Source organism: Staurois parvus, unplaced genomic scaffold, assembly GCF_062004578.1.
Source record: "Staurois parvus isolate SC_StPar_1 unplaced genomic scaffold, SC_StPar_1.0 ptg000056l, whole genome shotgun sequence".
In the NCBI taxonomy this organism is placed as follows: domain Eukaryota; kingdom Metazoa; phylum Chordata; class Amphibia; order Anura; family Ranidae; genus Staurois; species Staurois parvus.
This window is the reverse complement of record NW_028317852.1, coordinates 14,797,884-14,821,011: the sequence shown is the minus strand read 5'-3', so window position 1 is coordinate 14,821,011 and position 23,128 is coordinate 14,797,884. Positions and strand designations below refer to the sequence as shown.

General features: G+C 41.5%; 2 protein-coding genes across 5 annotated transcripts in view; one reads left to right on the top strand and one right to left on the bottom strand.

Moving 5' to 3' along the window:
- The first annotated feature begins 256 nt into the window (after positions 1-256).
- On the top strand, positions 257-14,971 carry CUNH1orf74 (chromosome unknown C1orf74 homolog). Of its 2 annotated transcripts, none has more exons than XM_089668349.1 (3): positions 257-410; positions 6,318-6,399; positions 9,023-14,971. In XM_089668349.1, the coding sequence occupies exon 3, from the start codon at positions 9,031-9,033 to the stop codon at positions 9,805-9,807; it is 777 nt and encodes a 258-aa protein (XP_089524475.1). In that variant the 5' UTR covers positions 257-410; positions 6,318-6,399; positions 9,023-9,030; the 3' UTR covers positions 9,808-14,971. The 2 variants fall into 2 exon arrangements, with proteins under 2 accessions (XP_089524475.1, XP_089524476.1); XM_089668350.1 differs by lacking the exon at positions 257-410 and adding an exon at positions 3,511-3,639.
- Positions 13,345-23,128, bottom strand: part of TRAF3IP3 (TRAF3 interacting protein 3) — a 105,123-nt gene continuing 95,339 nt past the window's right edge. For all 3 annotated transcript variants that reach the window (XM_089668347.1, XM_089668346.1, XM_089668345.1), the window contains exons 13-15: positions 17,813-17,958; positions 15,063-15,176; positions 13,345-13,649 (exon numbers count right to left, since the gene is read on the bottom strand). In XM_089668347.1, the coding sequence (XP_089524473.1) occupies positions 13,554-13,649; positions 15,063-15,176; positions 17,813-17,958 (356 nt within the window). In that variant the 3' untranslated portion in view covers positions 13,345-13,553. The remainder of the gene's footprint in view (positions 13,650-15,062; positions 15,177-17,812; positions 17,959-23,128) is intronic.

Genomic DNA, 23,128 nt, shown 5'->3' with positions numbered 1-23,128 from the left:
ACCAAACAAGAATCCTCCTCCTGTCCAGCAGGGAGGAGGATTGGAGGGTCAGTGGAGAATGTGTACATCATACAGAGGAGAGGGGAACACTGGGGGACCCTGCATTTTCGGGTGAGCTGATCTTGCTGTCTTTATCTCAGTAGAGGCAGGACAGTCAGGGGTTAATGTTCAGCTTGCAGTGTGAAGTCACTGACAGGGATTGTGCATGCAGCCTCTCCTCCCCCTCCCATCAATTCATGAAAGCACATTCACAGCATCCGTGCTTTACAGTACAGGAGATCCTGTAGACTGAAGAGAGAAGGCGGATATCATGTGTGTGACACCCGGAGGCACCGGAAGAAGATGGAGAGCTGTCTTTCCTTCGCAGCCCTGTTGTGTGCTGAGTATGAGGCTCTACGTTCACATGTCAGGTGAGGAGTATGGTCAGGATTGTTTAGGACTTGTCTCATCCATGTGCTGCCTCTGGTCCAATACTCACTCCTCTCCACCCTTTATTTATAGTGCTGCAGCCCCACTTTAGTAGAGTTTTCTTCAATCGTTTTCATTTAAGATTCTTTTTCCTTTAAAGTATAACTAATTTCAGGTTTCCTCTTTATTCTAACTTGCTGTCCATGATGAAATAGCAGACTTGGTCAGAATAGCACCAGTTGCACAGCTCCCGATGTACACAGAACAGATGTCTTTTGGCACACTGATTTATGAGGGTCACTGCTCCCCAGGGGCGGACTGACAACTCATGGGGCCCCCTGCCCGGGGGAGATCGGGGATCATGGAGCCCCTGTGTCCTTGCCCAAACTCAAAAAAGCCTATGAAAAAGGTACCAGGGGCATCTCATGGGGCCCCCTACTGACCCTGGGCCCTCGGGCAGTGCCCAAGTTTCCAAATGGTCAGTCTGCCCCTGGTGCTCCCTGTAACTGTGTGTGTTGCCTTGTGCTATAAAACTAGTCTCAAAACTTTTTGATACCACCTGGTACTTTCCAGCAACATTCATTATGTCATTGAATGTACTGATATGAATTTTGGATTAGGACAGAGTGATGAGGAGATATAAAACCCCTGACAGAGGTTCTTGCTGTCTGTGTCTCTGTTATGGTGGCCGTACTCCATATATTTTTTTTCTTTATCCAGTTGATGTGTAATTCGATCAAATCCGCAAACAATCAAATAGGTGTGACTTCTCATCTGCTCCATATAGTCAGTCAGCCAGGGCTGAAAATGGTCAATCGTCGTGCATCCATTGACAGCACTAGGATGCTTTATTAATGAATTTGATAGTATTTCAATCAGTTTTAGCCTGGGTTCACACTGATGCGGTGCGGCATATCGCATGTGATTCGTCCAGGAACCGCACCACATTCCTGAGCAAATCACATGCGAATTCTGTGCAGTGAGATTGGAGCCATATATTTTATAAGGCTCAAATCGCACTGCACCCTCACCAAAAAGCTGCTGGATCCTTTTTTTTTTTTTTTTTTTTTTTTTTTTTTTTGGATCGGATCATGTGGGCATTAACATCCATGTGAACCAATTCTGCATATCGCACTGAATTTTGCAAACTTAACTTTGTTAACTTAACATACACACCCACAGTGGTTTGCATGAACAGGATGCGATTGTGGTGCGGAATTCACACAGAAACTTGGCTTAATGGGGAAAAGCATACGGGGATCAATAGGTTATAGTCATATCTTCCAACTGTTGATCAAAATTGACTTCCCTGTGTGTGTCATATCGATTGTATGCACTGTCAACTATAGATCAATTATTCCTATCGGGAAAGATCGATCAGAAAATTTGCCTATCATTTATCAAAGCATTCATGGCCACCATTGGAGCTAGTTTGCATTTATGACCTGCGGTGGATCGCTTTTCAGTGGGTGCTTGACAGGTGACTGGAAGGTATTATGTTTACTGCCTCTTTTAGCCTAGTAAATCCATGTGCAGTGATCAAAGTTGTGTGCATTGCAGTACAGCCACATTCACTTCTATAATAATATCAGAGTGCAGCGCTAAAAGATAAGTGCAAAAGGCAAATAGTCCGTAGTTGTAGACTGGGTATAAATATATAGTCCCAAAAAAATAATAATAACTGATGAAGACCAGGAAGCAATGGAAAGAGTGCGCACTCACCGGACGCGCATGGAAAATGCGCATAAATGGATGTCTCCTGGAATCCTAAAGTAGATGGAAAGGGTGAATTCCAATCTTAGGATCAATCAGCCTGGGAAGATGTATCAGAGATCCGGAGGTCCCCTTAAGGTTGGTATGATTATCAGCCAGACTCCAAGAACTCCGTCCCTCCTGGATTAAAATGGCCGCGGGGCTGTCTCGTGGCTCCGGGCAGAAGATGACGTGCCCAAGCACATCATCAGAGTATCCCCTCTGATGATGTGCTTGGGCACGAAAGGCCTTAGGAGGAACCGACAGAGCATGACGTCATCTTCTGCCCGGAGCCACGAGACAGCCCCGCGGCCATTTTAATCCAGGAGGGACGGAGTTCTTGGAGTCTGGCTGATAATCATACCAACCTTAAGGGGACCTCCGGATCTCTGATACATCTTCCCAGGCTGATTGATCCTAAGATTGGAATTCACCCTTTCCATCTACTTTAGGATTCCAGGAGACATCCATTTATGCGCATTTTCCATGCGCGTCCGGTGAGTGCGCACTCTTTCCATTGCTTCCTGGTCTTCATCAGTTATTATTATTTTTTTGGGACTATATATTTATACCCAGTCTACAACTACGGACTATTTGCCTTTTGCACTTATCTCTTAGTGCTGCACTCTGATATTATTATTCCGCTTTTTATGGGTACACTGTGATTACTTTTAGTGCTAGCTGCTTGGTCAAGAGCGCTCACTTTATACCATTCTTATCATATTCACTTCTATGTTTACTGCTGCTCAGGGTAGAGAGACTCCCAATCTCCAAGCACAACTCCTCCTGTAGGTGCTAGCCCAGCTCGTGTGCTGCATAGATGAGAACAGAGGCTGTCCGATCGGCTGCACTCCAAACAATCCACTTTATTGAACCAAGATAAAACCAATACAGACAGTGGAAATATAGTGGGGGACTGGCAGGTAAACGTGTTTAACGTTAAAGACAGCGCTTATTCATTACCCCATGAATAATCGCTGTCTTTAACATGAAACGACTTTGTTCTCAACCCCATTTGCTTCCCAGGGGTATGATTCTTGCTGCAGCCCCCCCCCCCCCCGCCAAATGTGTGAACTAAGCCTTAAAGTGTTACTAAACCCAGGACCCTGCATTCACTATATCCGGTCTCCCACAGTATAAACTGCTAAATACCTTTTCTCATCAGCAGTATATAGCACTTCTACCGATGTCCCATCAAGGACTGGTGAAGCTTGTAAGAGGAGCTTTCATTCTCCTCTGACTGTCCAGTGAGGCTGAGTAACCCCCAACCTTCTGTATGAACCCCCCCCCAAAAAAAAAATAAAATAAAAACTATGTTTAAAAAAAATACACACCAAACTGAGCATGTGCATAGTGCCTCCTAGGGCTCTGTACTATCAGCAGATGGATTGGGGGCTGTGGAAGAAGGGGAGGATCAGAGAAGACAGGATCAAACAGCCTTTTTACACAAAGCAGAGGATTAACCCTTTAAGTTCCACAGTGAGTATAACAAGCATGCTTTACTGCATATACAGACTGGTTTTACTGTTGTGGGTTTAGTAACTCTTTAAGGCGACAATACACTATACAATCACCATTAGATCCATCCTCAACTTGCAAGGGGCTGTCTGATTTACATGGAATGAAATGTGGCCATTTCAGCAGGGACGGGGACATTATGATACATGCATGGTTGGCTTTGCTCATCACCGGTGTCATCAGGAATAAAAGTGATGGGTAAGTGTAAAATGTATATTCCCACCAGAACAGGAATAGAAGGGAAATCTTCCAATGGGGACATTTGTACCTGTGACAATTGCCTAAGGGGAGATTTCCCTCTTACTGGAATTCTATTCTCTTACTTCCTAGTACTCCATTACCTTTCTGTGCCAACCTGACCCCAAACACTTACCTGCAGTCCCTTGTGACCGCTGCTGGATCCAGGATATCCGCATTATTCTCCAACCTTCCAGATGGTGGACAAGGATGCTGATGGCAGTGGAATGATAGCTCCTAATGCCATCAGTCAGTTCTCTGGGAGGAAGAGGGAGCAGGAGAGTGGCTTTCTGGGTGCCGTGTTGGTCAATGGGCGCACACGAATCAGCTCAGATCCTAGATGGGAGCACGCTTACATGGGTGTCTTTTAACAGCCAGATAGCTAAAGGAGACACCTGGTAACAGACTGAGCAAGGGGGAGCAGTTGGGGACATACCCAAAAATAATTAATCAAAATATACAGAGCTTGTGTTGTATTCAGTCCTCTGCCACATACTCTCAATTGCTGGCAGAATGAAGCCATGAGTTCCTGGATAGCTACTGTCAAATAACTGTAACATTTTTTGGTAGAGAGATACAAAGTAACATTGTTCATATTGTATCTACTTTGTGTCATTCATCTGCAGATCAAAGGGCTGAACTTCAGTTTGCAGATGCTGACAGTTAAAATAGCCTGACAAGAAAAAAAAAAAAGTTTTTAAAATTTGTTGATTTAACCTTTTATTAACCCTTTGTTTATCCTAATTAACTTCCTTCTTCCCCTTCTCCCTTCAACTAACATTTTTATGCTTTTTTTTTTTTTTTTATTCTTTTTAGTTGAAAAAGCAACTTTATTTTATTTGTAAATAACTTCACAATGCTTTGTATTAGAATCATAACACAATGCTTTGTATTAGAATCATAATCATAATTTTAGTGTCATTTTAAACAAGATAAATTGTAGAATAATATTTTATAATTTTTTTTTTTTTTTTTTTTTTTTGAGCCTACGTTCACACCAATGTGGTGCATGAAATGTTGTGAATCCTGTGCATTTCCCACACCACATTGCAATCGCATCAGGTTCATGCGATCTGGTGTTGATGTCAATAATAAATGAATGACACCCTGAAACAGATCGCAAAACGCAATGCGATTGCCAGAAATCGCATTGCATGGATGATAACACAATTGTGATGTGATTCAGATGCAGATTTAAAGAGCGTCCTGCACCTTTTTGGCACGGATGCAATGTGATTTGAGCCATACAAAGTGTATGGCTCAAATCGCACTGCATTTGCATGTAATTTGACACAGGAATAGTGTAAACCCTCTGTTAACCACTTGCCCCCCCACCCTATAGCAGAAATACTGCTACAGGGGGCCAGGGTTGTGCAAAGTCACATGTATATGTGATTTGCATTTCTGGGTAGGGTGCGTGCGTGCCACCCTACCCACACCGCCATTGGCGGCTATTGATGTCAATCACCGGGTCCCGGCCAAAGACAGCACAGGTCTCTCTCTTGCCAGCAATAACACGCTGCCGTGTATTTCTCTGGACAGCAGAGAAATACACAGCAGCATGTTTCCCTAGTAAACCACACACAGCAAAACTGCACACTGTTAACCCTTTGATCGCCCCAGATGATAACCCTTTCCTGCCCAGTGTCATTAGTACAGTGTCGATGCTTTTTATTAGCACTGATCACTGTATTAGTGTCACTGGGGATGTCAGTGGCAGTTAGTCAGTTCCCACTCAGTGTAAGAATGCCCGCTGCAGTCCCGCTATAAGTCGCTGATTGCCGCCGTTACTAGTATAAAAGAAATAAAAATTCTAGTATATATACCACCATTCGTAGATGCTAGAACTTTTACATAAACCAATTCATTTACATTTTTGGAATTTTTTTTTTTAGCAAACACATGTAGCAGAATACATTTTGGGCAAAATGTATGACGAAATTAGTTTTAAAATTTTTTTTTGTTTTATAGTAAAAAAAAAAAAAATTATTATATATATATATATATATATATATATATATATATATATATATATATATATATTATACATTTGTTTATTTTTTAGGTAATCAAATACCACCAAAAGAAAGCTCTATTTGTGGGGGGGGAAAAATGACATAATTTTCATTTGGGTGCAGCATTGCATGACTGTGCAATTGTCAGTTGAAGTAACGTAGTGCCATATTGCAAAAAATGGCCAGGTCAGGAAGGGGAGTAATTCCTCTTGAAGGCAAGTGGTTAATGAACACTGGGCAAAAATTAAGTGTTTTTAATTTTGTTCATTTTTTTTCTTCTTCTAAGTATTGCATGAAAAAGTACATTTGCAAGACAATATCACAAACGAAAGCCTCTCTAGTCCTTAATAATCAGTATATGTATTACTTTTTTTTTTTTTTTTTTAGGTAATGGCAAAAGTTATTGCACAATAAACAGGTCCATAGCAGAAATGTAACAACTGTGGTTAAAGAAGAACAGTCACATAACGTAAGTGTGTTTGTACCTCATAATGCCTGAAGGTAAAATTAATCTCAAAACAATACTAAGGCTTCCCAGTTTTTTTTAAAAAATAAGTTTTGCATAGAGCAGCACAGATCCCCCACTTGTCGAGTCCTTCACTGGCGCTCTTGGTTCTCCCCCCTGCCGAGTGCCTACCATAGAAAGCTGCTTCCAATGATGGTCACTCACGTGGGCTTGCTCCTGAGCCGTGCTGCTGTCGTCTATTTAGACACACTGCCCAGCTTGGCTCCAACCCCCCCCCCCCATTCTCTGCTTACAGGTTTTGACTGACAGTGGCAGAAGCCAATGGTTCCCACTGATCTGACCTGTGAAAGCTGGGAGAGGTTAGACAAGCTGCTGCAGACGTGCACAGTGCCGAGATTGGGCTCAAGTGAGTGGGGGGTTGCATGTAAAAGGTTTTTTGTTTTTTTGTTTTTTTTATCTTAATGTAAAAAAAAAAATCTTTTACAACCACTTTAATGACTGAGTATAGCACTGGAATGTGTTGGTTAAAAAGAAAAAACAATATTCTTATTACTTTTTTTTTTTTTTTAATTCAACTCTATATTTCTTGCCATTGCCATGACTCTCCACCAAAAATAACTTCTACTTGTGACATTTACAGTAGTATCATATACTGTATGTGTACATCATTTGTTTGTATCAGTAACAGGGCCAGATAAATAATAGTGCATGTTTTTGTTGTGGGGTTTTTTGTTTTTTTTTACTCACATTTGCACCGATACTAACCTAAATTAATCCGATATTTATTGTTAATTGTTTAATATTTATTTTTATTTACATTCTTCTCAGATTAGGAGAAAAAGATGCATTTTTTTCTTCATTCAGAAGGAGAAAATTGTACAGTAGTGGGTTTTATTGAAGAATCACTGTGATAACCAAACACAGGCTATGACAGCGATGATGTGTCCGTGAGATGGACCTCCCAGCTCCTAACCATAAAGCTAGGTATAGTCATGTGTAATTTTGGCTGGGACAGCAAGAACTGGATGAATATGGATGTGTGGGTCCCTCTCTGTTCAACAGAAGCTAGTCATTAGACCAGCTTTTGTTTGTCCTACTGGAAAATCAGCATTTTGATCAGCCGCAGCAGGCTTCAGCACTCAATTGTTTATTCTACATCCACACCTTCTGCACCTGCTGGTTGAAAGAAAAAAATCTACATGTACTGTATACCCAGCTTTAGTATAAGACCCAGAGACAGGGGCGGACTGACAACTCATGGGGCCCCCGGGCAATAGGGGATTATGGGGCCCGTGTCCTTGCCCACACTCAAACCACACCCAAAAAAGCTTATGAAAGGTACCAGGGACATCTCATGGGGCCCCCTACTGACCTCGGGCAGTGCCCGAGTACCCGAATGGTCAGTCCGCCCCTGCCCAGAGATGTTGGTGACAGCTCAGTCTCTGAGCTTGGCATGTTCTATCCTCCTACCCCTCATCCTCAGCTGAACTGAGCAAGCAGTGGGAGCCAGAACACACAGCTCTCCTGCTGTCTGTGCCATATCTGGTGTAGACAGGGCAAAGTAAACAGAACAGGCTGCTCCTAATTTAAAAAGGGGCTTGAGCAGGATCTACTCTGTTTTCTCCATTTAGAAGAGTGGTGTAGCATTTATGGCATTTTTTTCAGATGTTGATGGTTTTTCATAGGTGTTTGACAGGTGACCATTTGTTGCCTCCCCACCACTTGTTTTAACCCTGTAAGCCTGCATCATTGCACACTGCATGCAGTTGTGGCATGGCCAATAATTTTATTTCCCTCAAAGTTTTTAAATATTAAGAGCTCATTTACACTTGCAACAGTACTTGCCTCTGTGGTGGATTACTTTCCAGAGAGTGTTTGATAGGCGGATAGGAGGCAACCCTTGAACAGGATGCATTTGGTGGCAGTACTGCCCAGTGAACACAGTAGGGGGTATCATTTTTATTGCAGCCTTGAAGCAAAGCATTATGGCTGTATGCATACAATCCCCTATAGCCACTGTGTTGGGTTAAGGTGGGTGGTAAAACCATGACTAGACTGCTTATTTTTCCACTCCACCACCATAGGTGGCGTACTGTAGCAGCCATGAATCAAAAGCTATCTATGAATGGAGGAGGAGAAGATGAATGAAAGGTCTGGTTCATAGAAGCGATAGTACAGTTTTAGCTTCTATGAATTGAGGAGGGGGATGAAAATGTCACGCAGAGTGGGCACTCTTGATGAGTGCCTGTGGCAGGTTCCTCATCTCTATTAATCCCTCCAGCACCAAACGATTACCATTGTGGGGTTGAAGTTGGGGCCCAGAGAACATTGGCTTTCACTTAAATCAGCACAATGGGTGCTTTGCATTGCATAAACTTAGGTTTTAAGGCTGTTATCTGAGCAGCTGCATTTGGGATTCGTAGCAGTAAAAGCTAGAAACTTTATCATACCTGCTCATGGTGATATCCCATTGTCTGGTGCTTCTGATAGTGTTTGAAGAACTATTAGGAGAGCCAAACTAACTGTAAAGATACTTTGATCATACAGATGCATTTTATTTTAAAGCTCCAAATTATGTGGCCTTTGACTTTTAATGTTGATCTCTCAAATGCATTTTGTGTTACAGGCTGTACAATGTCCCTCATGAGGGATCTGCATTTGGCTGCTAAGCATCACCTTGAAGAGAGGAAGAGATCGCTGGCCCTGAAACTTGCTGCTGAAATTCTGTTTGTAGACTGTGGACTGAAACCTGGTTTTCTATATGATCTCAGTGGTGCAGGTGTGGTACAAATTCAGGGATACCTCAAGGAGCTTCATCGGTTGGGTTTCATAAAGGGGCCACTCCATGTTATTAACATGGCAGACACAGTTCTTATTATAAATGTGTCAAGCACTGTCTCTTATCTGGGATTGGTATTGGATAGGGAAGATTTACATGTAATAGATGTTTCTGCCCAACTCAAGCATCCAGAGATGTTTAAAAAAGATAAACTTTGCCATATCAGGTCCCAGCTTTCAGACCTCCTGACACTTCTGAAGCCTTATCAGGATATAAAACCAGACAGTATATCAGTAGTCCACATTCCTTGTCCTGAGTGGAACCTCTGCACCATGTTTGGTTTCCTTCTGCACTTTCCTGTTGTCTACTGGTTTGACACCTCAAAAAGCTTTGAGAATTGCTTATCTTTCACACCACTCAAACATTTTACTGTTCAGATTACATGCCCTAAAATTGGACTCCAGAAAATACAAGTTTACTCTTTCACAGTTCCAGAGTCTGTCTATCAGTTTGTACAAACACTCCTACAGAAGTGGATCAAGGGCCTTAGACAGATGTTTAATATGCAAGGACATTTCACAGACCTTGAAATTCTCACAGAAACTGTAATGCTACCAGCTGTTGCGCTGTGACACAATGTGTAAATAATATGAATTTTCAATTTGGAATATGTCCAACAAATTATGTATTTGCTTTACTATAAAATGCACTGCTAGATTTTAGGTCAAAATCATGAACTATTAACTCAAGTCAAAGTAAAAGGAAGGATATTATTATAAAGGGGATATAGAGTGGTTTGGTATATATTTTTGCTTTATTTATTATAGTCGGGACCATAGGATATGATTCAAATTTAAATAAAATGGTAAATCTATTTCCTGTTGTATTGTGAGGCAACACTGTAAACATCCCTTCACATGTTGCTATAACCTGCTGGTAAGTTAATTGGATCCTGTCTAAATTGGCCCTAGTATGTATGAATGTAAGTTAGGGACTTGAGATTATATGCCCCTTGAGGGTTAGGGACTGATGTGAATGTACAATATATATGTAAAGCGCTGCGTAAATTGACGCGATATAAAAGTACATAATCACCTATCCTTTTTTCTAAAAAAATAAAAACAATTTTTTTACAATGCTCATCAGCAAAAACTGGATTTATACTTGCCAATGAACAAGTTGGGAAGGGGGCGACACCCTTCCCATCCTGCATGGGCTAAATGCTCATTTTTGCTTGGGGGTAAAGGAATACCCTCCAATGGTGCAACCAGTCCTGCAATGCTTCCTCTCTAAGGTGCACAGTGTAGGGCTGTGTCCGCATACACTTGAAAGGGCTGTCTGCAAGCACCTAATGGCCAGGTATGCCTATACAAATGTCTGTTTAAAGTGTATGGACCTAAGGGTTTGTTCACACGTGTTGATAATGAAGAAGGAAGCAATGCTCATATAACAGGCCTATAGCATTTATGATGTGTTTATGGCATGTTTTCATGGTGTTTATGAAGTATTGAAAAAGCTTCAAAAATGCTTAATACACATGGAAGTGTTTCTTTTCTAGTGGTAGGTGCTTAAAGGGGAAGTGATTTAGAGGAAATTATGTACTTTGAGGCGTGGTTAGGTTGTGGTGTGATAGCAGACATTTTTGTGAATTCTCTACAAAATGGATTTGTATACTTTAATCTTTTTGACACTTAGCTTGGACCAGCTCAACCTTGCTGAAACAAAAAGCTTTGCCATTGACTAATGCTCAATGGCTCTGCTCCTACCTGGCACTTGCTAGCTGGCTTGATGCTTTTGAATGCACACAGAAGCAAATGTTGTTACCACACAGCTGCCCTATACAACCAGGAAGTGGCTGGAACTGCTCTGTCCTAGTTCTTGATTACTTCCCAGTGCATTCTGAGATGCAGGAGCCTCCACTACCTATCCCCCCCCCACACCCAGTTAACCCTTTATAAATGCTTTACTAACCCACCATAAATGATTTAGGTGTGGTTAGAGTATTACTATTCTAATCAATGGAGCTAAAAGCTGAAAAGTGGCCTGGGCAGGAAGGGGGTAAAAGTGCCCAGTAGGCAAGTGGTTAATGCAAACATGAGTAATGTGTAAATATACGTTATAACAATTATTTGCTTGTTCCTTTCATAAATTGTGAATATATAAACCCTTTAACCACTTCCGTCTGGCCCATGTATATAAACAGCTGGACAAAAGCAGTGCAGGGGCGGGTGGCCGTTTATAAATGTCCTCCCTGCTTGTGTGCGCACACAGAGGTCCCGTGCAACTGTCACTGATTGGCCAATCAGTGATCACATGAAGAGTAGTAAGCAATGATGTCACTTCTGACATCATTGCTTACTACATGTGAAATCTGTGAATGATCACAGAGATCACATGGTACAAGGCAATTCACAACAGCCTTGTACCATGTGACAAGCTGTGACCAATCACAGCTCACACAATATTTCTCTGGCTGCAAGAATGCAGCCAGAGAGAAGGCAGAAATGATTGCTTTTATAGCCTTTATGGGTGTAAAAGCAATCAGTGTAAAGCTTACCTAGATTTAGTTGCAATTAGTATGTTTTACAGTCCTGCTAAAGAAGACCAGTTCTAAACACTTCTAAAATGTGTTACTCCATTAACTGGTTTTAGTAGAGGGATGTGATGTGTAATATGTATATATCAATCCTCTTTCTTTTATTGTGGAGAAGCAATATAGTAGGCTACTAAAGTGATTTTCGGTGTCTTCCAAATTCTGAGCAGTTGTCCTGCTGTATAGTAACCACAGGGGGTCACTTGTTCAGCATGGGCACCATTTAGAGAACGCTATGCATGTTTTTTTCAATGGATACAAGGCATTCTCTGATTGGGCAAGGTGGAGATAATGATGTCAGTTCCCCGCCTCACCCAATCACAGAATGCTTGCATTCATTGAGAAAATGCAAAGTGTTCTAAATTGTGCATGTGTTAAGCAAGTGACCCCTCTGTGGCTACCGTGCAGCAGCTCGGCATGGGATGGTAGTTACTACTGTGTGTGGGTTTTTTTTTTTTTGGGACAGAATATAACTATACAAAAGGGAAAAAAACAAACTGGAATTCATCTTTAAAACATATCTAAACTGAAGAACAAAAGTGTAAAATATAACATTTTACCAGTCCTTAGAATTTTTATTATTTCAGGCTTCTCTTTAATTTTCAACTGCCAATCCTGTTAGTAACACACTTCCTATCCTAGAGTGCCTATGCTTACTCATCTTACTAGGGGGGACTTCAGTAAAGCTGCTGTGCCACTTTTCTGGCATTATTCCCTTTTGATAATGTGCTGTGCCGATGCATGAAGCACCTGCAATGCTTTTGGTTCTGACAGCAGCACATGTGCCAAATTCAGGTAGTTCTAACTGAAATACCGACAGTTTTGTATCATATGAAAGTGGAGCTAATTAAGACCAACTCTCTTTTGGAAAATAGAGAGAGAGACCCTGGCGCAGATGGATTTTGTGAAAGTGTCTCAGTTGCCTTCTAAATTGGCACAGCATGTATCAAATTCTAGACAGGTGTGAGAATATGGCAAACACTGCACCAACGTTCACAAAATCTGTCTGTGCCAGTCTTTATGAATTCCAGGGACTCTTTCTACGGTGTTCATTATAGGAAAGAACTACATAACATAGAGGGTACGTGTTCAGCAGTCCTCAGCGAGAAGCCTGAGAACAATGTAACTGACAAGAGTGTAGCATGGGCAGTTATCAGCTGGCAAGATTTCTAGCAGGATTAAATCGGTATATTGAACAGATAAAAGAATACACTTTAATTTGGTATATTTAGCAAACCAAAAGATACAAACTAGGAGAAGTTAATTGCTTTAGTTTACATACCCATCAAATAACCTTAAAGATATAGAAGAAAATTGGCTGGGAGCAGGGGAAGCTACCATATAAGCATGGGAAATAATGTGCCGGCAGGGCCAAGTACCGCAAGGAAGACTGTATGTGTGTATAAACAATAGATGGACAGAGATCTATTTTTTTTATTATTATTAATTACACACACGTGTGTGTTTGAGCTTTGGTGTGCACACCCTAATGCCATAGACTGTGCACGCCTCTGCATATAAGAATAATACCTTATTTTGCATCTGTACCTACAGTTAGTACTCTTCAGCAGGAAAATAAAAGATTACCATATTTATTTGAAACCAAAATACCAAAACTTTTTTTTAATATATATTTAAATGGCAATTAAATGTAACATTTCTATCCAATATATATATAAATGGCACAATTGTTAACATTGCTTTAAATGTAGAATACAAATTGAATGAAATAATAAACCGTAAACAAAGAACTAGTTGCTATAACAAACGAGGTAGTCCTAAGATTCATTGAAGGAAATGTTCAATTTCAGAGGAGAAAAGGTATGCAGTTACTGCAGCACATATTATCACCAAGACTGGCATCCAACAGGAACAGCGTCTCTGTAGAAAGAGGAAGTTTAATGAGCATAGGATACAAGAATTGGATTGCCATGATGTTTTTTTTTTTTTAATTTTCGACAATGCCATTTCCACTCACTGTTGCAAGTCTCACTGTACTGCAAGTTAGACATTATTGTTCTCTTTTGAATTTGTAATATGGTACAACTCTTCTGACTATTCAAGGCATTTTAAAATAATTTGGGGCTTGACTAAGGGGCCAAGCCCAACCCCTGAAAGATAACCCCACACCATAATCCCTCCTCCACCAAACTTTAAACTTGGCGCAATGCGGTCAGGCAAGTACCATTCTCCTGGCAACCGCCAAACCCGTCCATCAGATTGCCAGACAGAGAAGCGCGATTGATCACTCCAGAGAACACGTCTCCACTGCTCTAGAGTCCAGTGGTGGCATGCTTTACACCACTGCATCCAACACTTTACATTGCACTTGGTGATGTAAGGTTTGGATGCAGCTTCTTGGCTATGGAAACCCATTCCATGAAGCTCTCTACACACTGTTGTGCTAATCTTAAGGATACCACTCACAGTTGACCATGAAATATTTAGTAGCAGGGAAAGTGAAAGTGGAGAGTGGTGGGGAGGGGACTGTAACATGTAAGTTATACTCCCTCTCTTTCTTGACTACATTTTCAGAAACCAGGAACATAGAACTATAGGCAAAATCCTTTTTTTTTTTTTTTTTTTTTTTTTTTTTTCAATTTGGATAGAGCAAGCGAGGGTTATAACCTGCCATATTATTTATTTATTTATTTTTTTAACATCTGTGGCACATTTCAGAGATTTCTCTTCACTACCTGTCCTATAGCCAAACAAAAAGTGAAAGGGGATTCCTCGGGGACCCCCAGGTTACCAGAACTAGTGTCCTCATTGGGAGATTTCCCCTGTATTACATTTCTAGGGACAAGCCAAAATGTGTGGCTTTCTTTTACTTTCAATGATAATGGTAACCAGGACAAATAGAGAGGGTGACACAGACAGCAATATGAACTGACAATTGTTCTAATCCATCTCCACTCTATCCAAAACTAAAAAAAAATAAAATGTTTTGCCTTTTAGTTAGTTATACTTTAAAATTTTGTGTACTTCCCACATGACCCTTGATCTCAGAGGGTCTGATTTCCACACTTACCCCCTGACAAAATATTACTGAAAGGGAGCAAGGGGCAATAACTGGAGTAGTAGCCCAGGGACACAGAGGAGCTTACAGAGAACTTTTATATACCCTGTAGTCATTTCTACTATATGAATTTGTATGCAGTTACACTTTAAACAGAATAAAGATAGTGTCACTTGTATTAAAACCTGTCTCTCCTGCATTTGATTTCTTAAAAACAATGACATAACCTCAACATTGGCAATTAAACTTAATGCTTTCCTTTGGAGATAGAATACCTTGGGTTTCCGCCTGTGATTTCCCTTCAGTTCCTCCCTGCACTGTTGCAGTTTTCGTTGACATGACTTGTATTCTTCTGTAATTAAATCAACTTCTGCCTTTAAACCTGTACACTGACACACACACAACAGTATCATTAGTGAACCTATACTCACATTAATATAAAGCTAAAATAACAGTCTGGTTCCAAAGAATATAGAGGGTGGGGCTTAGTTCACTTAAAGAGTACAGCCGTGCGAACAGCCATGTTTGCCCACTTGGGATGCATAGGCATTCCGTGTATTCGCATGCAGGCAGTCCTATTCATGTCTGTTTGGATGCAGTGGCTGCCCACAGTTGCTGCTTCCAACTGGATATCCTTGTGGTTGCAGGAGGGGACATGTCTCTGAACTCACACTTTCTGTGTTCAACACGTATCTGAATCCACATGGATGTCAAATCAGGAGCAGAGTTCGTGTTGGCACAGATGCTGCGTCCCAGTAGACATGAATAAGACTGCCTATGCACTGAATATCTGTGCATCCCGTGTGAGAAAACATGGCCCTTTGCATGGCTGTACCCCTGTGTGAAACAGGCCTAATAGGCTAGAGTACTGACTTGCTGTCCCTTGAAAATATCTTTAAGGCTCTTTATAAGGTGGTCTTATGACCAAAAGCTTAGGAATGGGGTTATGTGATCTCTGCAGTAGGGAAGGTCCAGACAGGTTGGTCTTTCCCCTTCAGTACAGAGAAGGTGGAAATTATTTTAGTGGTGGTGTGCCATTTGCTAAGTCACACTTTTCATTAGAATAGGTGCTAGAGATCCCAAGGATAGGTAGATATACAGTGGGGCAAAAAAGTATTTAGTTCTCCCACTTAAAAAGATGAGAGAGGCCTGTAATTGGCATCATAGGTAGACCTCAACTATGAGAGACAAAATGAGAATAAAAATCCAGACAATCACATTGGCTGATTTGGAAAGAATTTATTTGCAAATTATGGTGGAAAATAAGTATTTGATCACCTACAAACAAGCAAGATTTCTGGCTCCCACAGACCTGTACCTTCTTCTTTAAGAGGCTCCTCTGTCCTGCACTCATTACCTGTATCAATGGCACCTGTTTGAACTTGTTATCAGTATAAAAGACACCTGTCCACAACCTCAAGCAATCACACTCCAAACTCCACTATAGAGAAGACCAAAGACACCAGAAACAAAATTGTAGACCTGCACCAGGCTGGGAAGACTGAATCTGCAATAGGCAAGCAGCTTGGTGTGAACAAATCAACTGTGGGAGCAATAATTAGAAAATGGAAGACATACAAGACCACTGATAATCTCCCTCGATCTGGGGCTCCACACAACATCTCACCCCGTGGGGTCAAAATGATCACAAGAACGGTGAGCAAAAATCCCAGGACCACACGGGGGGACCTAGTGAATGACCTGCAGAGAGCTGGGACCAATGTAACAAAGGCTACCATCAGTAACACACTACGCCGCCAGGGACTCAGATCCTGCAGTGCCAGACGTGTCCCCCTGCTTAAGCCAGTACATGTACGGGCCCGTCTGAAGTTTGCTAGAGAGCATTTGGATGATCCAGAAGAGGATTGGGAGAATGTCATATGGTCAGATGAAACCAAAATAGAACTGTTTGGTAGAAACACAACTCGTAGTGTTTGGAAGAGAGAGAATGCTGAGTTGCATCCAAAGAACACCATACCTACTGTGAAGCATGGGGGTGGCAACATCATGCTTTGGGGCTGTTTCTCCGCAAAGGGACCAGGACGACTGATCCATGTACAGGACAGAATGAATGGGGCCATGTATCGTGCGATTTTGAGTGCAAACCTCTTTCCATCAGCAAGGGTATTGAAGATGAAACGTGGCTGGGTCTTCCAACATGACAATGATCCCAAACATACCGCCCGGGCAACGAATGAGTGGCTTTTTAAGAATCATTTTAAGGTCCTGGAGTGGCCTAGCCAGTCTCCAGATCTCAACCCCATAGAAAACCTTTGGAGGGAGTTGAAAGTCCGTGTTGCCCAGCGACAGCCCCAAAACATCACTGCTCTAGAGGAGATCTGCATGGAGGAATGGGCCAACATACCAGCAACAGTGTGTGACAACCTTGTGAAGACTTACAGGAAACGTTTGACCTCTGTCATTGCCAACAAAGGATATATAACAAAGTATTGAGATGAACTTTTGATATTGACCAAATACTTATTTTCCAACATAATTTGCAAATAAATGCTTTCCAAATCAGCCAATGTGATTGTCTGGATTTTTTTTCTCATTTTGTCTCTCATAGTTGAGGTCTACCTATGATGCCAATTACAGGCCTCTCTCATCTTTTTAAGTGGGAGAACTTGCACAATTGGTGGCTGACTAAATACTTTTTTTGCCCCACTGTATCTCTGCCCCTTATCACCTCTTGCTTGAGAGCACCGTGATTCAATACACTGAGCTGTGCATTACAGTTACATTATATTTTGTGTTTGTCTGGAGCACAATGTACGGTACTTCACTAGCATAGACAAAGCACAACCTGCCAATACATGTCTAGCAACTGTTTGGTGAAACAAATGGTAGTTCATTAAAAATTTTGAAAAAATAGAATTACTCCTATGCAAATCCTTAAGGTTTTTTTTTTTTTTTTAACTACTAACCAGTTCACAGTGGCAGTTATACAATTTAGGAGACTCCGAAAAATGATCTCCAAAAAAGCAAACGGGAGAAAAGTAATCAGACCAATAAAGGTATTTACTTCTTCCTCTTTTGACGTTAGCTTGTCCATAATAGAATGAAGGCAGTCATTCTGCAATGCTCCATCAGGTGTTTCCCGAAAATGCACTATTCCTGTGTTTGATGTAATGTATGAACTGCTTTTTTGCTCCAGTCCTGCAAGTCCCTCTGGGAAAAGAAGAAAAGTATTTTTTCCATTTAGACTGAAATTACATGTCTCCTTTAAAATAGGAAAACGGTACTGTTTGCCACATCATAATATGAGAATGCAGCTATGCTCATTTTGCTATATAAAATCACTTGCATATTAAAACCACCAGTCGTAACCAAGACTGTTGTTTGTGATGGTCATACAAAGTGACTTCTGTGTTTACAGCTGGTATACCTGCTAACAAATCGTGTACAAACTCTTAGATTTACCAAAACAAAATAGTGTGATCACCTGCCTATATAAATGAATAAATTCGTTTTTAATCATATTGCAGTACATGGTTTTTGGTAGATATAAATTGCACAGTTTTTAAAAGATTCCGATTGAGAGATTTCTGATACTTAGGGGTGTAAATATAAAAATTTGCATATGAATTTGCTGAGTAAAAGTACCAGTACATTTGTTCTGTGCGAAGAGGGTAAAAAAAGAAAAACACATGGTTAAGCCATTTCCTCTGCTAATTGAATATTTCTCATTCATTTAATTTAAAACTGCAAATACCACATTTGGCCACTAGATGGCACTAAGTATGGGAAGTTTCATCTAGTGCAGGGGTGGGCAAACTTTTTGACTTGAGGGCCGCAATGGGTTCATATATTGGACCCGGGGGCCGGACCAAGAGTAGATGAATGATGTGTATGTGTCATCCATAGTAAGTATAGTAATATTCCCCCATAGTAAGCATAGTAATTAATCCCCCATATAGTAATTCATCCCCCATATAGTAATTCATCCCCCCTATAGTAATTCATCCCCCCCCATAGTAATTCATTCCCCATATTCATCCCCCATATTAAGTCCCCAAGTCCCCCCTGTGTCAATTCACTTACCTTTGTTCCGCGCGTTCCTCTCGCCGTGTTCCCGCGCCGTTCCAGTGTAGCGTGAAAATCTGTCTCCTATGAGGATCTGTCCCCCTCGACGTATCTGCGCATGTGCCAGTTTCAGGCATTAGCAGCCGATCGGCGATCTCCGGCACATGCGCAGATACGTCGAGGGGGACAGATCCTCATAGGAGACAGATTTTCATGCTACACCGGTCTTCAGGGCGGACTGTGAGAGGAGCCTAGCGGGAGCCTAGCTCCGCGGGCCAGATTAAAAAGGTCCGCCGGGCTGTAGTTTGCCCATTGCTGATCTAGTGGCTAGTTGCAGAATTTTCCATAATTGAAACACATTTGACTAGAACAGGAAATGCCTTTTTATAACTTTTTATCCTGTGCCCACTCAGAATTAATGTTTTGTTTTTTTGTTTTTATAAATACTGTCCAGTATGTATGTGTTTAATTATGTTAATAGCGGAGTGCACTCTGTGAAATGTCAAGTAGATTTCATATCTAAAGTATTCTTACCTTAAAAAACAAGCAAACAAAAAAAAGAAAAAACTGGGTATGCGTGGTTTAGCTTTAAAGGCTTTTATCTATTTGGAGACGTAAGCCAGAATAAATCCTTCACATAACCCTCATACAAACTTGAACAATGTGAACAATCATCCAGTGTTCAGTATGTTGGGTTGGGCCAGTTGTCTAGCACTGCACAACTATGCCAAAGGAGGCTGTAATTTTTTTTTTTCTGGCTTCACCTAACACAATACATAATTACATTGGGCCAACTAGTCACAATGCAGCTCAGCTATATTTGCCTTCAAAGTGCACAGTAGGAATGTACTACACAGTACTACAATGCCTCTTAACACCTGAGTGTACTGGCCCTAAATACATTTTCCTGATTTATTTTGAAATTAGATCTTTCTTAGTATCCAGTGCAATTTTCATAAGTGTTCGAAGAGAATTTAGGTGAATTTTTAGATACAAATCCCTTCCATGCCCCTATTATGCTAGCCTAACAAGAATGGATACACCTTAACAAATACAAGGCTTTGTCATTTATATATAGGCAACAAATCTAGATTACAACAATAAATGTATGTAAGCTTATATCACCTATAACGGTCAGCATACACCAAGAAAGATACTGTGCATTCATCTTAGAAATACAGATTTCACTGCTCCTCCTGTGTCTCCTTAATTGTCAAGAGTTGACCATAGCGACCTACTATGCACCTAACCGTTTCAAAACCAAATTTTTTTTTCTCACCTTTTCTGGATAGTGTCTCAACACACCGGAGGTACGCTCTTACTTAAGGGAGACTTGAATCTGACCCTCAACTCTTCTGAGGACCGACTTTATGCTCCAGGTTCAAAACCCACCCATGACCCAAACTTAGAAGCCCAAATTCAAACCTTGCTCAATTCTTATGGTTTGTTAGATGCCTGGAGAGAACTTCACCCCAGGGGCCATGAATAATACTTTCTACTCTCATCCCCATAAGAGCCAATGTAGAATCAACCATGAGTTCATTCCCTTAAGACTTCTTCCCCTTGCCAGTAGATTCACCATTCCAGCTTTGCTGGCATTCTCGGACCACGATCCTCCATTTTTTCTTTTTGCCCTCTTAGGTCTAGTTCGACCTCCCTTTCACTTAATGAAAGGGAGGTCGAACTTAATGACTCTCTTCTAACATCTCAAGACTCAGACGGAAATTCAAAGCTGCCTACAAGCTTATTTCACTGACAATGTTGGCTCAGTTTCATCTGTGATACCGTTGTGGGAGGCCCATAAATTTACCCTCCGCGGTCATCTAGTACAGATTGCTTCAGCGAAAAAACGTGCCAAGAAACACAAACTTAATGCGACGTCTCGCCGAAGCCGATGCCCTTTAAAAAGCGAACCCCCCCAAATTGCAATCGGCAACGTCGAGATGCTTTGGTGACAGATCTTGACTTATTGGCCACTGATCAGGCCGAGAAAGCTTTGAGATGGTCCAAAACAAATATTTAACTTGTGCAAACAAGCCGGGCCTGATGTTGGCCAGCAAGCTAAATGGCCGCCGCCGTCTCTATAAACCTTTTCGAGCGCTTTCTCCTGCAGGCCAACCGCCTTCAGACCCCACCAAGGTTGTAGCATTGTTTTCCAAATTCTTGTCCTCTTTGCTTTTTCCAGGACCTTAATCTCCTGACTTTGATCGACTCTGCTAAGGATTCTTTACAGGCTGATTATATCTGTTCTAGAGGTTCTTCAGGCTATCGAGTCAATCCATTCTTCCAAAGCTCCAGGTTTGTACTACCGGAAATTCATGTCGATTTTGGCTCTCCATTTAGCAGCCTATTTTAACGAACTGAAAACAGGCTTGGTACCCGCCCCTGAGGCCTTGAGAGTCCATATTACTATTATTCCCAAGTCTTCAGAAGATAGTTCAGACCCCCGTTACTTTCGTCCAATTTCTTTACTGAATGAAGATGTGAAGATTCTAGGGAAGATTTTGTGTGTCCGTATAAACCGATATCTTTGACAGTTCATCCATAGAGACCAGGTGGGGGTTTGTTCTGGGCCGGCAGATGGGGGACAACGTGAGGAAAGTGATCCATCCGATACATGTTTTGAATAGCCGGAAGATCCCAGGATTTCTTTTATCACTTGATATATATACAAGACTCTCTTTCCTGGGATTACCTGCGCTATGCTCTGCAACGCTGGGGTTTTGGAGACCACATTTTATCTTGGATCATGGTCCTTTATTCTTCCCTGTCTGCCTGTTTGAAATATGCCAACTTGCTGTCAGATCCTTTTCCAATTCTACGAGGCACTAGCCAGGGTTGCCCTTTATCCCGTTTTACTTGTTTTAGCCCTTGAACCTTTAGCAATCGCTTTGCGCTCAGATGACAATATTACCGGCATCCCTTATGCGGGCCATCAATATAAAGTGAACCTATTTGCAGACGATGCGCTTTTAACCTTGACAAATCCTCTGACTTCCCTACCAAACTTGCAACGCTTACTTTCTCAATTTTCCGCTATTTCCGGTCTACAGATCAATCCCCACAAAACAACAGCACTTAACGTCTCTTTATCCTCTTCTTCAGTTTCACATCAACAATATTCCCCTTATCCTTGGGCGACCTCTTCTATTGATAATTTAGGAATTAAATTAACAGTGACCTTTTCCTATTCTAAATACTACCTCCTTTTGCGTACTATTACTTCCTTTCTGCAATCATGGCAATTCCCCTCACTATCATGGATTGGTCGTATACATGCCATAAAAATGACTATACTTCCTAAAATCCTTTATTTTTTTCATGCCTATTCCTGTCCCTTCCTTCTTCCTGCGTCTATTACAAAATAAGATCCTTTCTTTCATTTGGGCCTGTAAGCGACCGAGGGTCTCACGCTTTACTATGTTCTCTCATAGACTTAAAGGGGGCTTAGGGGTTCCGAATATTGTTAAATATTACCAGGCCGCTCAGCCCCGCTTACTTTACTGTTTACGACGTCTCATATTCCACTTTGGACTCTTTTGGAATTCCCTAACTGTGCCACGGTCCAAGTCAAGACCCTGCTGTGGCTCCCTCAAACTCCGCACCGCTACACTAAGCCCTCATATGTTACACAATATGAAGATCTGGGACTCAGGTTTTCAGGTGGCCTCATGTCTCCACACCTACCCCTAATGTCCTTGTTTAATAACCCCCTTTTTCCACCCGGATTGGATCAGCCGACCGCCTTCAAGTGGTGGTCCGACCACAGTCTTAGGTTTGTCATTTTCTTTCTTCATGAATGTTCCCCTCTTGGGCTTCCATACAAGAAGCTTATCAGGTCCCCTGGACTGAATTTTATTGCTATCTCCAACTGAGTCACTGGGTATCTTCTCTTAGAAGTACCTCCGTGTTTCCCTATAGGTCATTGGCATTTGAGCATCTCTGTTGCACGTCTCCAGGCTCCCCAGGCTTTAATTCCCTTCTTTACTCTGCACTTAACTCTGCTTCTTCTTCTTCTCTGTCTTATGTTTCACATTGGGAGAGGGACCTGGGAGCATCCATAGATCCAGCTGAATGGAGTAAAGCATGGTTGATTATATCCCATTGCTCTTTCAATATGACAACTATAAAGGCTGCCTATAAAGTTCTATTGCGTTGGTATTAAGTGCGTGCTCGCATTGCATGCGCCAATCCCAACTTTCCAAATAGATGCTTCTGTGGCTGTGGAATGTGTGCTGATGTACTCCACATTTGGTGGTCATGTCCTCATCCAGAGTTTTCGGCCTTCTATACTCTATCTTTCATGTCCTCATTC